Source organism: Gopherus evgoodei, chromosome 11 (assembly GCF_007399415.2).
Source record: "Gopherus evgoodei ecotype Sinaloan lineage chromosome 11, rGopEvg1_v1.p, whole genome shotgun sequence".
In the NCBI taxonomy this organism is placed as follows: domain Eukaryota; kingdom Metazoa; phylum Chordata; order Testudines; family Testudinidae; genus Gopherus; species Gopherus evgoodei.
In genome coordinates, this window is record NC_044332.1 from 28,607,204 (window position 1) to 28,622,724 (window position 15,521).

General features: G+C 46.7%; 1 protein-coding gene across 3 annotated transcripts in view; it reads left to right on the plus strand.

The window, feature by feature from the left end:
* HIBCH (3-hydroxyisobutyryl-CoA hydrolase) overlaps nucleotides 1–15,521 on the plus strand; it is a 96,423-nt gene that overhangs the window by 37,535 nt on the left and 43,367 nt on the right. For all 3 annotated transcript variants that reach the window (XR_004002564.1, XM_030579657.1, XM_030579658.1), the window contains exon 7: nucleotides 11,533–11,611. Coding sequence is in view for 2 of the 3 variants with exons in the window: in XM_030579657.1 (XP_030435517.1) it covers nucleotides 11,533–11,611 (79 nt within the window). In the remaining variant the exon portion in view is untranslated. The remainder of the gene's footprint in view (nucleotides 1–11,532; nucleotides 11,612–15,521) is intronic.

A 15,521-nucleotide genomic window follows, 5' to 3' on the forward strand; every position in this document is an offset into this window, starting at 1 on the left:
CTTTCAGTCTCATGTTATTTCAGTGATACTGTATTTGTTATTTCACTCTATTTTATTCCAATCATGCTTGTCTCCTCCTCTCCTTCCTCATCTACAAATTAAGTCCATTGTCATCCACCACCAAAATGCAGCCTTCAGTGTGCCAGAACAACAATAGGATTAAGGTAAATGCAATATTTGTTTGTTTTTTTATGCTTGTACAATATATGTTTCAGACTTACATAAAAATTCGGGTTACGCAAGGCTTTCTGGAATGGAACTCATGGAGCATCTGTATCTGTACCACCATTGAGAATGATTTTTTTTTTAAATCAGCAAAAAGTACAAATGCAAAATATGATTAAAATCAATTTAAATCAAGGTTTCCTGCTTGTTGATTTAAATCATGATTAAAATTGGTGATTTAAATCACTGATTTAAAATCAGTCCACTCTCAATATTATCGTAAATAGTGTATACTAAGTGGATCAGGTATTCCTCAGCAACATATCTACGACAATTAAATCCTAGCAGCTATAAATCATAACCAGTGTAATTAAGTCCCCAGGACACCCACAGTCCTCCTTTATAGTAGCTTTCTTTTTAAATGTAAAATGTGTGTCCCATTAAGCAGTCCAAGTTTATACGAAGGCTCTTGCCAAACTAGCAGGAATTGCTTGTTTCACAATAAGAGTTTTGAGCTTTGAATAGACTTAGTTTATTGTCCTGGTCATTCAGCACAGGATAGTCTTAGCTCAGTTTACTTTATTATGTAGTATTGATCTTGCAAACCAATCCATCCGGTCTTTTAGTAACTGCAGATAACTCAGTTTTATGTTCTTTGGGCTGGTCCATAACATTATGAATGATTAATTGTTCTGCATTTTATGCAGAACAGTGGACAAATTAGTTTTGATACATCCTAAAGACAGACTCACTATTGTCTGGAAGCCTGGATAATGCTCTTAGACCATTGACAGAGTTGTTGATCTAATGTAATTGTAAACTTCTGCATTCTAACGCTTTTTGGATTAATTCCACTTATTTGCTTTCACCACTAACACCTCTGAAAATCTGTCAGCTGGAAAAGATTGTCATGTGTTGCTTTTAATGCATCTGTATTTAAAGGTTATACTATTTCGTGTCCAGTCTGTGTTCATCACTACATTGCCTTTGGGCTTTGAGCCTAGTTTTTCAAGATAGGTATGGCATCCTTTAAATACATTTTTCTGATTGCTGGGAAAGGCACACTCAGAATATTAATAGTTATATTGTCAGTTTTTTTTATTTGAGCAGTTAAAATCATATCCACTGGTACGAGTGTGAGTTTTGATTAGAATTAGGTTTCTCTTTGCTGTGCTACATTACTGGAGTCATTCTTTCTATAGCCCGGCATCCCTGAAAACTCTTTTCCCTTCTACTTGATGTGGTATGCATCCATAATCTAAATTTCTCCTGTAATCTTGATTCTGATTGTTTCGTAAACAGATGATAGTATTTTACAGTTTTGTTGTGAGACAGACATTTTGTGCCTGTAAACTAAATACATACAAGGGTATTAATTCAGCTAAGGAATCCACTCCACTTGATAGTGCCATTTTTATACACAAGCAGAACAGAATATGGTGAATACCAACAGTCATTCAGCATCTTTATCATTTTGATTGTTAGCACCAGTCTTAGTATTCCTAACTGCTGCACTGCTAAATCCGCACTCCATTTGTTAACATCTTCTCTTGGATATTACAGGTTCTCGGACTTGCTAATATCATACAGGCCAGGCTACAGCATAACCCTGGATGGAGAGTGTAGCTGTATTATTGTTTTTCCTCTATATAACAACCATTTTACACAGTTTCTTCCCATAGAGAAGCCTGAGGATCTACAGCCATCATGAGATCAGGGGTAGGGGGCGGGGAAGGAAGACTGGAAATTAATGACATTCACTACCCAAAAATTGTACAAGGTGGTATTTCTTAGGAAGTCTTGTATGTAATTTACAAAGTTCAGCTACTACACTGGACTTCTAGAGTAAGCTTATAAAATCAGGTAGAGAAAGCATTGGCTTTGGAACTGGGAAATTTTGTCTTTTGATGGTACAAGACTGATATTTATCTGCACTAAGTGTTTTTAAACAATTTGAAATAGAAGTCCTTAATGTACAAGACAGGTGCAGTACTGCTGTGGTGCTGGAGGTTGCTTTATTTTAGGAGCAGGGAGGGCAGGTATCAGTACTATTAAACATCGTGTGTAAAAAGCTACATTTATTCTGTTATACTAATTTATTCTCAGACCTCAGAGGGACTCAGCTGTAAAATAGATTAGTCTGTAAAATAGATTAATTGGCTGTAAAAGATTAGTCAATTACCTGAGGGTTCATTTTTTGTTTTCGAAAATCTATTCTATATTGCCTGACTGCCTTTGCCTTTTTGTGCGTGGTTATCACAACATACAGGGCTTTTTGAAGAAAAAGAAAAACAAAAACACACTTCCATATGATAAGGAGGAAGCTTTCCTGGGTGAATGCTTTCAGCTTCAGCAGAATCTAAACTTGCATTTTCAAATAAAAATTTCCAGCCGTACTGATCACAGCCTGACATTCCATTGCTGCAGGATGGTGAAACCAAATTTCACACTTGAAGATTGTGTCTGGGTAAAATGTAAGGCCACCTATGTCAGTCTAAAATAGAATATAAGTGCTAAATAGTCTGATGGGTGGGCACATGTGTATGCACACTCACCCAGACCCCTTGAGTTGAAGGAGGTTTTATCTTTCTTAGAATGGCTCAGGTTTGTAACAGGCGCTATGCTGATTCTGCCCTGAGAAGGGAATGGGTGAGTGCTAATCCTCACTAACCCTCTGAAGTTCTGATGACATTGTGCTACAAACCATAGCCAGCTGAAGTGTTAAAATATTTTATGTTCACCCTTTAAATTATGCTTGAGCCAACAATCGAGCCTTTGTCCACTTTTGTCATTTTGTACCTTAAGTAAGAGATAATGTGTATTATGGATATTGCACAGTGTAGCTGTACTCTTTACCTGTATCTTTATATCCAAACCATAAATTCTTCTTCGAGTGATTGCTCACATCCATTCCAGTTAGGTGTGCGCGCCGCGCGTGCACGCTCGTCGGAAACTTTTTACCCTAGCAACTCCAGTGGGCCGGCAGGTCGCCCCCTGGAGTGGCGCCGCCATGGCGCCCAATATATATCCCTGCCGGCCCGCCCGCTCCTCAGTTCCTTCTTACCGCCGTGTCGGTCGTTGGAACTGTGGAGCGCGGCATAGCTGTCCTCCACGTCCCTAGCTCTCCTAGTTATCTATCGTTATCTATTGTTATTCTCTAGTTCCATTACAGTTGTTAAATAGTTTGTTAAGTTGATAGTTAAGTTAATTAGTTGTAAACTACTTCTTCGCCGGGGGCTTAGCCCTTCCCGGCACCCGGCACCGGGCTCATGCCTGGTTCGCCGGGCTTCAAGCAGTGTGCGGCCTGCAAGAAGCCCATGCCTACCAGCGATCCCCACGAAGCGTGCCTGAAGTGCCTCGGGGAATCGCACAGATCTGACAAGTGCCGCATCTGTAAGGCCTTTAAGCCGAGGACAAAGAAGGAGAGGGATCAAAGGCTCCGAACTCTCCTGATGGAGGCGGCACTTGACCCGACGGCTTCGCAGGCCGTGGTATCGGCACCGGCACCGGATCGCTCCGGCACCGAGAAGACTCCTCGGCACCGACCCTCTCCGGCACTGGAGCCAGAGCCAAGGCCGTCGAAGTCTAATACTCCGGCCAGGCAGACCCGGCTAGAGCGCCCGGCCTCGACATCGGCCGCGGCGCCGCCGGCACCGTCAGCACCGTTGACTCCGGGCCCGGCGGGTCCGTTGAGTCCGGTGCCGCCGAGCTCCCCCATGAGATCTGGGGTTGAGATAGTGGTCCCATCCACACCGGAGACCTTCGCCTCGGCTCGGGACCTTATTGCCCTGACGGAGCCTACTCGGCTGCCACCCCCGGTACCTCCGGTGCGGGTCGCGTCCAGAGGCAAGCCCATGATGTCGGCACCGCCCACAGACAGTCGTTCCCGATCCAGGTCCCGACGTCTTGGGCGCTCCAGATCCCGACGCCGCTCGCAGTCCCGGCACCGCTCCCCTCAGCGGTACCGGTCGCACTCGCGGCACCGGTCGGCATCGAGACGGTCGCGGTCAGGCTCCAGTCGACACCGGCACCGCGACTCCAGGAGCAGGTCCCGACGCTACTCGCCGCACCGGTCGACCTCCCGGCACCGAGCTGGTGGCAGATCCCGGTCCCGGTCCCGGTCTCGCTCGACCTCCCGGCACCGAGCTGGTGGCAGGTCCCGGTCGACCTCCCGGCACCGAGCTGGTGGCAGGTCCCGGTCCCGGTCGATCTCCCGGCACCGAGCTGGTAGTAGGTCCCGGCACCGAAGCGGCGCCCGGCACCGTGACAGATCCCGGTCCCGGTCCCGATCCCGGCACCGATATGACTCCCGGCACCGGTCCCCAGCACCGAGACGATCCTCCGTGCCGGCCCGCGCAGACCCGTACTATCCAGGGTCGGCCCCACCGTGGCCCTCGAGGCAGCCGTCCGTATCCTCCCAGGCGGACAGCGGCTATGCGCTGGGCACCGACCGGCAGGCGGCGCTGTTTGCTGATCCACCGCTGCAGGACCAAGGCCCTCAACAGTGGGGATTCTGGACACCCTGGGCGTACCATCAGGCCCAGGGCCCCCAGCAGCTCCCTGCTAGGCCGGCGACTGCGGAGCGTAGGGCCCCTGAAGCCTCCTTGTCTCGCCCCCCTCCCTCCCCGGAAGGGGACGAAGGGTCCAAACAGCAGGACTCCGCTGTGGCTCCGGAGACAGAGGCGAGGGCTGAGGAAGACCCTCAGTTGGACACTATTGTGCCTGGGGTCTCATCATCCTCCTCCGCGGATGAGGCGGTGGCGGGTACCTCCTCCAACAGTCCCCCCCCCGCTGGATCTTAGGGCGCACCAGGACCTCCTCAGGCGATTGGCTCAAAACCTGAACCTGCAGGCAGAGGAGGTCTCGGAGATAGAGGACCCAATTGTTACCATCCTCTCTTCTGATGCTCCCACCAGGGTCGCCCTGCCCTTTATACGGACCATCCAGGCCAATGCCAATACTATCTGGCAGTCCCCGGCCTCCATCCCTCCGACAGCGAAAGGAGTCGAGAGAAAGTACATGGCCCCTTCTAGGGGCTATGAATATCTACATGTTCACCCCACTCCCGGTTCACTGGTAGTGCAATCGGTGAACGATAGGGAGCGTCACGGCCAGGAGGCTCCGGCCCCCAAGTCCAGAGAGGCCAGGCGGATGGACCTCCTTGGCCGTAAGGTGTATTCGGCTGGGGCGCTGCAGCTCAGGGTCTCCAACCAGCAGGCCCTGCTGAGCAGATATGCCTTTGATTCCTGGGTGGCAGTGGACAAATTTAAGGAGCTGCTGCCACAGGATGCTTGCCAAGAGTTCACGGCCATCTTGGACGAGGGCAAGAAGGTCGCACGCACGGCCTTGCAAGCCTCCTTGGACGCTGCGGACTCGGCTGCCCGTACCCTTGCGTCAGGAGTTACGATGCGTCGCATCTCCTGGCTGCAGGTTTCCGGCCTTCCGCCGGAACTCCAGCATACTATACAAGACCTTCCTTTCGAAGGCCAGGGCCTATTTTCTGACAAAACAGACCCCAGACTCAAGAGTCTGAAAGACAACCGAGTCGTTATGCGGTCCCTCGGGATGCACACTCCCGTGACGCAGCGTAGACCCTTCCGGCCGCAACAACAACAACAACAACAACAACGCAGGCCGTTTTCCCAGTTCCGCCAGCGGCAGGACCTTTACAGGCGCCGCGGCAGGAACGGGAGGCGCAGGCAGTCGGGGAACCAAGGGGGGCAGAACCAAGGCTCCTCAAAACCCCCGCCTGGTCCTAAGCCTTCATTTTGAAGGTGCGCTCGAGGGCGCAGTAACAGTTTCCCCTATGGATCCTTCCCCCCCGTTTTCCAACCGCCTTTCGTTTTTCCTCCCGGCGTGGTCCCAAATAACATCGGACCGCTGGGTCTTAAGCGTGGTGCAGACGGGGTACCGCCTGCAGTTTGTTTCGTTTCCTCCTTCCCGCCCTCCTTCCTCGTCCCTCTTCAGGGACCCCTCTCACGAGCAATTCCTTCGGCAGGAGGTGCAGACGCTCCTCAGCAAAGGAGCTATAGAGGCGGTTCCCGAAAACGAGAAAGGCAAGGGGTTTTATTCCCGCTATTTTCTGATCCCCAAGGCCAAGGGGGGCCTCAGGCCTATCCTCGACCTGCGAGAGCTCAACAAATACCTCGTGAAGTTGAAGTTCCGCATGGTATCCCTGGGGACCATTATTCCATCCCTGGATCCGGGAGACTGGTACGCCGCCCTCGACATGCAGGACGCGTATTTCCACGTTGCCATTTGGCCACGCCACAGACGCTTCCTCCGCTTCGTTGTGGGGGCTCGTCATTATCAATTTGCGGTCCTCCCGTTTGGCCTGTCCACGGCCCCGAGGGTGTTTACAAAATGCATGGCAGTTGTCGTGGCGCATCTTCGGCGCAACCGTGTCCACGTGTTCCCTTATCTGGACGATTGGTTGATTCGGGGCACGTCGGAACAGCAGGTGAACAGCCATGTCCGCGTGATCACCGGCATGTTTGCGAGTCTGGGCCTCTTGATAAACACAGACAAGTCCACCCTGAGGCCCACTCAGAAGGTGGAATTTATCGGGGCCGTCCTGGACGCCACTGTGGGCAGGGCCTCGCTGCCTCGGCAGCGGTTCCAGACCATGGCGGCGATCGTTCAACGCTTGCGGTCAGCCCCGTTGACGTCAGTGAGGACATGTCTAACCCTGTTAGGCCACATGGCGGCGTGCACTTTTGTGACCGACTACGCTCGGCTCCGCATGAGTCCTCTCCAGCTGTGGCTTATCAGTCATTACAGGCCAAGGCAACCGTTAGACATGTTAATCACAATCCCCCAGAAGGTCTTAGATTCCCTCGGCTGGTGGTTGGACCAGTCCGTATTGTGTGCGGGTCTTCCCTTTCACCCGTCTCAGCCCTCGGTATCCCTGACAACGGATGCCTCAGATCTAGGCTGGGGGGCCCACCTAGGGACCCTGCGGACGCAGGGCCTATGGTCCCAGGAGGAGGTGGGGCTACACATCAACATGAGGGAGTTGAGAGCGGTCCGCCTTGCTTGCCAAACGTTTTGTCATCAGCTTCAGGGTCGTTGTGTAGCCGTGTTCACGGACAACACGACGACCGTGTATTATATCAACAAGCAGGGCGGCACCAGGTCCTCCTCCCTGTGCCTCGAGGCGATACGACTCTGGGACTTTTGCGTAGCCCACTCCATTCACCTCAGGGCTTCCTTCCTTCCCGGAGTACGGAACACGCTGGCGGATCGATTGAGCAGATCCTTCCTGTCACACGAGTGGTCCCTTCGCCCGGACGTCGCTCTCTCCATTTTCCGGAGGTGGGGTTATCCCCGGGTGGACCTCTTCGCGTCCAAGGGGAACAGGAAGTGCCAAGCGTTCTGCTCCTTTCAGGGCAGGGAGCCGGGGTCGATAGCGGATGCCTTCCTCATCCAGTGGTCGACCCACCTGTACTATGCATTTCCCCCGTTCCCTCTGGTCCACAAGGTCCTCCTGAAGGTGCGCAGGGACAGGGCTCTCGTGATCATGGTGGCCCCGGCGTGGCCCAGGCAGCACTGGTACACCATGCTGCTGGACTTGGCCATAGCCGACCCAGTTCCCCTGCCCCTTCATCCGGACCTGATTACCCAGGACCACGGGACCCTCTGTCACCCAGACCTGCAGTCGCTGCACCTAGCGGCGTGGCTCCTGCGTGGCTGACTGGTTCCGAGCTGCGCTGCTCTACGCCTGTGAGAGAGGTGCTCTTGAGCAGTAGGAAACCGTCCACAAGAGCCACATATTCAGCGAAATGGAAGCGCTTCTCCTGTTGGTGCGTAGAGAGAAATCTCCGCCCTATGGAAGTTTCGGTATCCGAAATCTTAGACTACGTTTTGTCCCTCAAAGGGCAAGGTCTGGCCTTATCGTCGTTGCGAGTCCACCTAGCAGCTATCTCCACCTTTCACCCGGGTGCGGACGGTCGCTCCGTTTTTTCTCACCCGACGGTGTCGAGATTCCTTAAAGGGCTGGAACGTTTATTCCCTAACGTCCGTCCCCCTGCTCCAACCTGGGATCTTAACCTGGTGTTGTCCCGGCTCATGGGGCCCCCCTTTGAGCCGTTAGCTACTTGCTCCCTGCTCTACCTCTCTTGGAAAACTGCCTTTCTAGTGGCTATCACCTCAGCTAGACGGGTGTCGGAGCTCCGAGCTCTGGTGGTAGACCCCCCATATACGGTCTTCCACAAGGATAAGGTGCAGCTGAGGCCACACCCTGCTTTTCTGCCCAAGGTGGTCTCAGCCTTTCATATCAACCAAGAGATTTTCCTTCCGGTTTTTTTCCCAAAACCTCACTCCTCAGGCAGGGAGCAGCAGCTCCACTCGCTGGATGTCCGTAGGGCTCTCGCGTTCTACATAGAGAGGACTAAGCCCTTCCGAAAATCCCCCCAACTTTTCGTGGCGGTAGCAGATCGTATGAAAGGTCTTCCTATCTCCTCCCAGAGGATATCCTCTTGGGTTACGTCCTGTATCAGGACTTGTTATGACTTGGCCCATGTCCCTACGGGCCGTGTGACTGCGCATTCTACCAGGGCGCAGGCGTCGTCGCTGGCTTTCCTAGCCCGTGTGCCCATCCAGGAGATCTGTCGGGCAGCGACCTGGTCATCGGTCCACACCTTTGCTTCCCACTACGCCCTGGTCCAGCAGTCGAGGGAGGATGCGGCCTTCGGAACTGCAGTGCTCCGGGCCGCGACTTCTCACTCCGACCCCACCGCCTAGGTATGGCTTGGGAGTCACCTAACTGGAATGGATGTGAGCAATCACTCGAAGAAGAAAAGACGGTTACTCACCTTTGTAACTGTTGTTCTTCGAGATGTGTTGCTCACATCCATTCCACACCCGCCCTCCTTCCCCACTGTCGGAGTAGCCGGCAAGAAGGAACTGAGGAGCGGGCGGGCCGGCAGGGATATATATTGGGCGCCATGGCGGCGCCACTCCAGGGGGCGACCTGCCGGCCCACTGGAGTTGCTAGGGTAAAAAGTTTCCGACGAGCGTGCACGCGCGGCGCGCACACCTAACTGGAATGGATGTGAGCAACACATCTCGAAGAACAACAGTTACAAAGGTGAGTAACCGTCTTTTGTTGGATTTCTCTTTTTGTCCTTGTGTACACTTGTGATGAAGTTTACAGGAAACTTCAGCATTTCAAAATTTGGCTTTGTTCCAGATCAGAATGAAAGAATTATGTTTCCCTGAAGAGTTCTTGCAAACTAGAAATTCCAGGAACAAAAATTGTGTTGGTGTTTCCAAAACAAGTGTTTGCAAATTGAAAATTTTCACCCAGGGGACAGACAGTAGCAGAATTAAACGGACAGGAATTTTTCCAACCACTCAGTTCTAGTAATTTCCTGTTAGAGATCTATATAAATTTAAAAAAAAAAGTATTCCAGAATTTGAGTGAAGGCAGAACTAAGATACATGAAAAAAATCAGTTTGTAAAAAAAACAAAAATAACCAAAAGCAGAATGTACTGGCACTGTTACAGTTAGACTTATCCAAAATAAGTTTGGTTCCCCTCAAAGACCCATCATCAGTGAACTATCTGAGCAAATAAATTAACCTTACATTGTATTTTGAAAGTCATGTTCCTGGTACCAACAGGTGTTCTAGAGAATAGGGTATTCCATTGAGAACTTTTGCCTCCAGTTGCAGATGTCTGAATATTGGGGCTGTTCAAACACAGCACTCTGACTTGCAGCTGTTCTGATGCCAGAGGGAGAGAAGCAGCCTTCTAGGTAGCCAGGACTCTAACTATACAGGACTTTATAGATCCACCTGCAAGGTGGGAGAGTTTCAGAACTCAGGCTGCAGCCTGAGCCCAGAAGTCTACACTGCAATTCAACAGGCTTGCAGCCAGAGGCCCACAAGCCTGAGACACCTATGGGTTTTTAAGTGCAGTGTAGACAGAGAGCACTCTGAATTGCAGTCAGAATCAGAGATGGAGGTGGTGCAAGACTTGTAGATAGCATGTTTAGTGTTCCCTAAATAAGCATGCAACTAGTTTTCTGCACTAGTGGGAGATTCAGAAGTTTCTTCAGGGGTAACCTCCTATAGAGTGCATTGCAGTAATTCATTTGGGAGGTAAGTAATCCTGTAAAAACTAGGTTAGTTGTCAGTTTAGCACTTTTCACCTTTTGCCCATGCTTAAAATTATTCACTCATTGCTCTTCAGATTTTTCTGTCGTCATTTTATTTTAAAGTTGGATTATTTAAAAGTGACCTATAAAGGAAAAGAAAAAAAGTGGCCTTGTGTCTTTAAAAAAAAAAACACAACACACCACTTTAAAATTAGGCTTTTGTCTATACGGAAAAACTTGGATATCTAGAAAGCTTGTCTTATTGACATCAGAAGTACTAAGAAAGTGAAATCTAAATTGTAAGGAGGATTGATTGTAATTAAGATGTGTTTAAAACCATAACCAGAGTTTTAAACACTTTTTAAAAACACTTGGGAGACAAGTTCTAAGAATTCAGCATTCCATTGCCAACAACTTCACAAAGATGCTGAAAATTTGAGTTTGAATTGCCAATTAGTTCTCCTTGGAAATACTAGGAAAAAAAAAAAAAAGACTCAACATTTCTAATTTCCAAGATTAAATTTATATATATATATATATATATATACACATACACACACACACACACACAGAGTATAGAAGCAAATGAGATACAAACGTTTCTTTTTCCTTTACAAGTCATTTTGAAAAAAAATTGTTTCCCATAAAGGGACTGTATTTTAGGCATTTAAAAGCAGGAGACTGAGGGCTTGTCTAAATGGACACTTACATCACAACAAGCCGAAGTGTGACTCTACCCCACCGCGCATTAAGTGTCCGTGTGGAGCCTGCTACTGAACACTCGGTTCCTTAGTGAGCTTTAGAATCTACTCCTGTTTCAAAGCGAGGTAGATATACCATGCACTAAAAATTCCTCAGTGTGATCTGAAGGGTCCACACAGACACTTAGTGCACAGCAAGCTAGTGTGGGGCAAACGGACATCCCTGATTGTACACTTAGTCCGTGGCATTTAGGCAAGTCCCGAGTGTCTAGATTCCTGGCTTCTATTTCTAATCTATTAGACCATGAAGGTGGGTAAGGCATTTAACCTCTGTATGGCATCTTAACCAACTAATAATACTTTACCTGAGTCACAAATTTGTTACAATGCTTGCCTAATGTTTATGCTATAAACGATAAACTATTTTGGGATACTATGTTGAAAGTCTATGCAAATAGAAGTACTTCAATGACATTGTTTGGTAAGAAATATCCTTTAAGTGGAGCTGTATGTGTTGGTTTTAACCATTTTATTACAGTTTCTGTATTTAATACTTTTCTTGGTAGGGTGTTGGTCTGTCAGTCCATGGACACTTTCGAGTGGCTACTGAGAAGACACTTTTTGCAATGCCAGAGACAGCAATAGGTAAAGACTGAATACAATGTCTTCTTTTAATGTGTTCCAAATGATATTAAATTTGTTCATGTAACTGAGAGAAGGTTTATTTGACTGAAAGTAGAGAAACCCGTGAAAGAAAATTTTCATGTTACTTCCTGTCCCTTTTAAAAGTATTTTCTATTAAATAGACAGACTGTGGTCAGAAAGACTAATTGTAATGATACTCAAACCAACACCTACTGTCCATATTGATCACAATAAAAGATTATTGGGTTAAAATATTTTTGGTAATTGAAGTGAGGGACTGATAGCATTGGTTAGGGACTACAGAAGACTCCCAATCTAATTGGGCCAGTCCATTTCCATTCTCAGTTGCTGTTCTAAACAAGAATTAACTGGGCTAAATGGTCTGAGGTTTATGATGATCTGTAAACCAAAGCTAGAAACACAGATCTAATGATAACTTAACCCACTGCATTGCCTTAACCTATCATTGGGATAGATTCAGACCTAGTGCAAGCAGTTATAATTTTATTAATATCAGTTGAATTGCACTCGCTGATATTAGGTTTGAATTTGTCGCAGTTCATTTTGCTAAATTATTTATTCAGTGAAGATAAATATTTCAAGTGGAACTCAAATCTGTATTTTTTTTAAACAAACAAAAGAAATGATTCCATTAGCCTGTGCGCCTTATTGGCAACTAAAAATCATAATATGGGAGACATGCTACCAGGTTTGTAATGGTCAAAACAAAAAAGTCAGTGGAAGGAATTTGGGAGTGTTTACATGCATACTCCGACACCAAGGGAGAGTCTGAGCAATATAAACTTTAATGAAGACAGTTATTGTCAAGCTAATAGCTTATTAAAACTGAAGGAAATAATTCATCAGGGACCTATCCTGCCAGGTGCTGAATGCCTTCAATTCCCATTGATTCCAAAAAGGTAGTTAAGGATACTTGCAAGGTAGAAGACAGACAGGAGAAATTAGAGTTCACATTTTCCACTGGCAGTAATTGCATTATAGGCCATTTTTGCTTATTGCAGGACAAATTGCAGAATTCATAATGAAATGGCTATACTTTATAAATGGAACTTAATATGAAGACTTTATAAAGGCTTAACTGATCATTTAAAAAATGAATTCATTAACTAGTTGCTCAATCTGGTGGACTAACAAATTGCTTATAAACAGTGGCTTATTAAACTTCTCCTGATGTGGTTATGTATATACTTGCTATTCATGTCTAACATTAATCAATCATTTATTACCCCATTGTAAACCATTCATAAAAAGCATGGCCAAAACAACAACTGTTAGGACAAGTTATATTTCATCTTTTAAAAATTAAAATCACAAAAAATAGCTTGGTAATTTGAATTGTCTTTAATATTTACCCAGATATAAGTTGCCTATTCTTTTGAGAAGTTAGTGCTTTGAAATTAAGTGCCTTGTTTCCAATATGGGATGCAGATATCTCATTTCTTTGTGAACTTTAATTGGATAGGGGCTTTCTTTAAAATGAAAAGTGTGCAATTTCCACTGCTACCCTTTTCTTGTATTTAATTCCCCACCATCCCACTTCCTTGTGCAGCCTTTTATAAGATGAAAAACTGCTAAAATGTTCTTTCATAAATAGGCTCTTTTATGAAAGAAATATACATTGTAAGGATAGCTATTTATTAATGAGGCATCCCATTGTGCCCTTACCAGAGAAAAGATCTGAGGTGGTTTGCAGAATTATTGCAATAATCTTGACTGGGGTACTATAGTGAGTACTTAGTACTATCCTGTATAGTTAAGGTACAGAAAAGTTTGCCAGAACCCACATTTACAGATACTTTCTAGAACAGTGCTCTCTTGAATTGAGATTTTTCCATGTTTGGTCACTCCCTGAAGTGCTTTTTGTTTTTGTTTTTAAAAAGTTTGAGCAAAGTTCATTTTGCCTCATTGCAGTCCTTTAAACCAACCTCCCCACCCTCTGAAATTGAATGCAAGACAAAATAAAAACCTATTAGTGTAACATTAAAATTGTGAAATCAAACAAGTGAAAAAAAGGATTTAAAATTTTGTTTGAATCCAGGTTCTGGCAGTGGTGTTTCTACCACATTGCACTTATGTAGACTGTTTCATCCTTCCTTCCATTTGAAAATGGAAACCTTAATGCATTCCTCTGTATTAAGAATGTATATTATAAAACTCCATTCCGTATTCCTAGGAGAATTCTGTGCCAAAAAAATTAAAAAATTCTGCACACTATTTTATTTGTCAATACAATATAATCACGCCAGTTTCAATTATTTTTGGTCATTTTATTTAAAAATACCTGTTAGACATACTTGCTGGCAATACAGACAACAAGAGAGAGTCAGGAAATGTTTTTTTGACAAATAGATTCCTTTCTAGGCATATTAATACAGAACTCTGAGCAAGAATTCATTTAAACTACAATACAGAACTGTATTTCCTGCACTTCTCAGAAGCACAGCAAAGACTTGGGGGAGTCAAGGGTAACAGAGGAGCTGAGGGAGAGGGAAATAAATTGCTGGGAAGGAGCCTGGGTGTGAACATGGAGGGTTGTTGGGTATGTGTGGGAAAAGTATGGAACAGGTTTTTTGGGGGGAGTGGGAGGGAACAGTGAGGAGGGATTGTTAGGAAGCTTTCCAAAAGCAGACCTTGCTGCCCTATAGCTTCTCCCATTCAGTCAGGCATATCTGCCCCGTCCCCACGTGTCCTTGCACCCTCTGTCCACATCTGTCCCTCAACCCTTACTCAGCCACCCACTCCCCCCCATTCCCATGTGTCCCTGCACCCTTCCCCATGTCTCTGTGTCCCCACCCAGCCACTCCCCTGTCCCTATATAGCTCTGCACTCCCTCCCCCAATCACCATGTGGCCCTGCACCTCTCTTCCCCTTGTGGCCCTGCGCCTCCACTCCCATTCAGCCCCTGCCCCAGTCTGCCCTCCCCCACTAGCCCTTATGAGCCCCTGTCTGACCTTCCGGTAGCCCCACACTGACTGTTTCCCCATATCCCGTGTCTCCTGACCTGGCCCGCTGCAAAGGTGGCTTTGCAGGCTCTCTCTTCCCTTGCTGGCCTGGAGCTGTTGCTGTGTTCTATTGCAACAGTGCCCTCTGGTGGGAAAAAGGCAGAACTGCAGCAACATATCTGCAGAAGCTTTTTTCCATGCAAAAAATTCGAAATATGCACGGCTCATTAATTATGTGTGTGCACAATAACGCAGAATTCCCCCAGCGGTAATTCCCAAATATTTTTAGAATGTGGACTACACTGGAGTATAGATGCAGTATGACACTCATGTAACTACTGTGACAATTACTTACATGTATAAGTAATAGTGGGAACATATTTATAGTGTTTTTATCTGTCTTTTAATAAGATTGATCAGTTGGAAATGAGGAGAGAGCAAGAACCATGTCACAAATCAGCTTTTCATTGACTACCAGTAAGTGCTTCAAGGAGCTGAGTTTAAGAACTGCTGCCATAATCTATACTGAGTTTCCAGTGTGTTGAGCTTGCACTGGCAACATTAATTTTTAAGATTTACTGTCTTTGAATTGCTTGACTTTGCAAAACACTAGCATTAAGGCTGCGAGATCATTTAAGCCCCTGATGAAAACCGAAGTAAGATTTATCACTCAGGCTACAATTTTGTCACAGAAATTGTGGCATTGCAGTCTGAAGGAGATATTTATTCATACAGAGAACATGAAAAGGTGGAAGTACGCATGCCAGCTGGAAGAGTCCAATCACTTGAAATGAGCTACCAGCAGGAGGAGAAAAACCTTTGACCCATAGAAGGGGTGAGGAGAATTTAACATAAGGAAATATTTCTATTTCTATGGGTCCTAAATATCTCTTGTCTGTGTGTTCCATTCTGTGCATCCGAAGAAGTGGTCTGTAGCCCACGAAAGC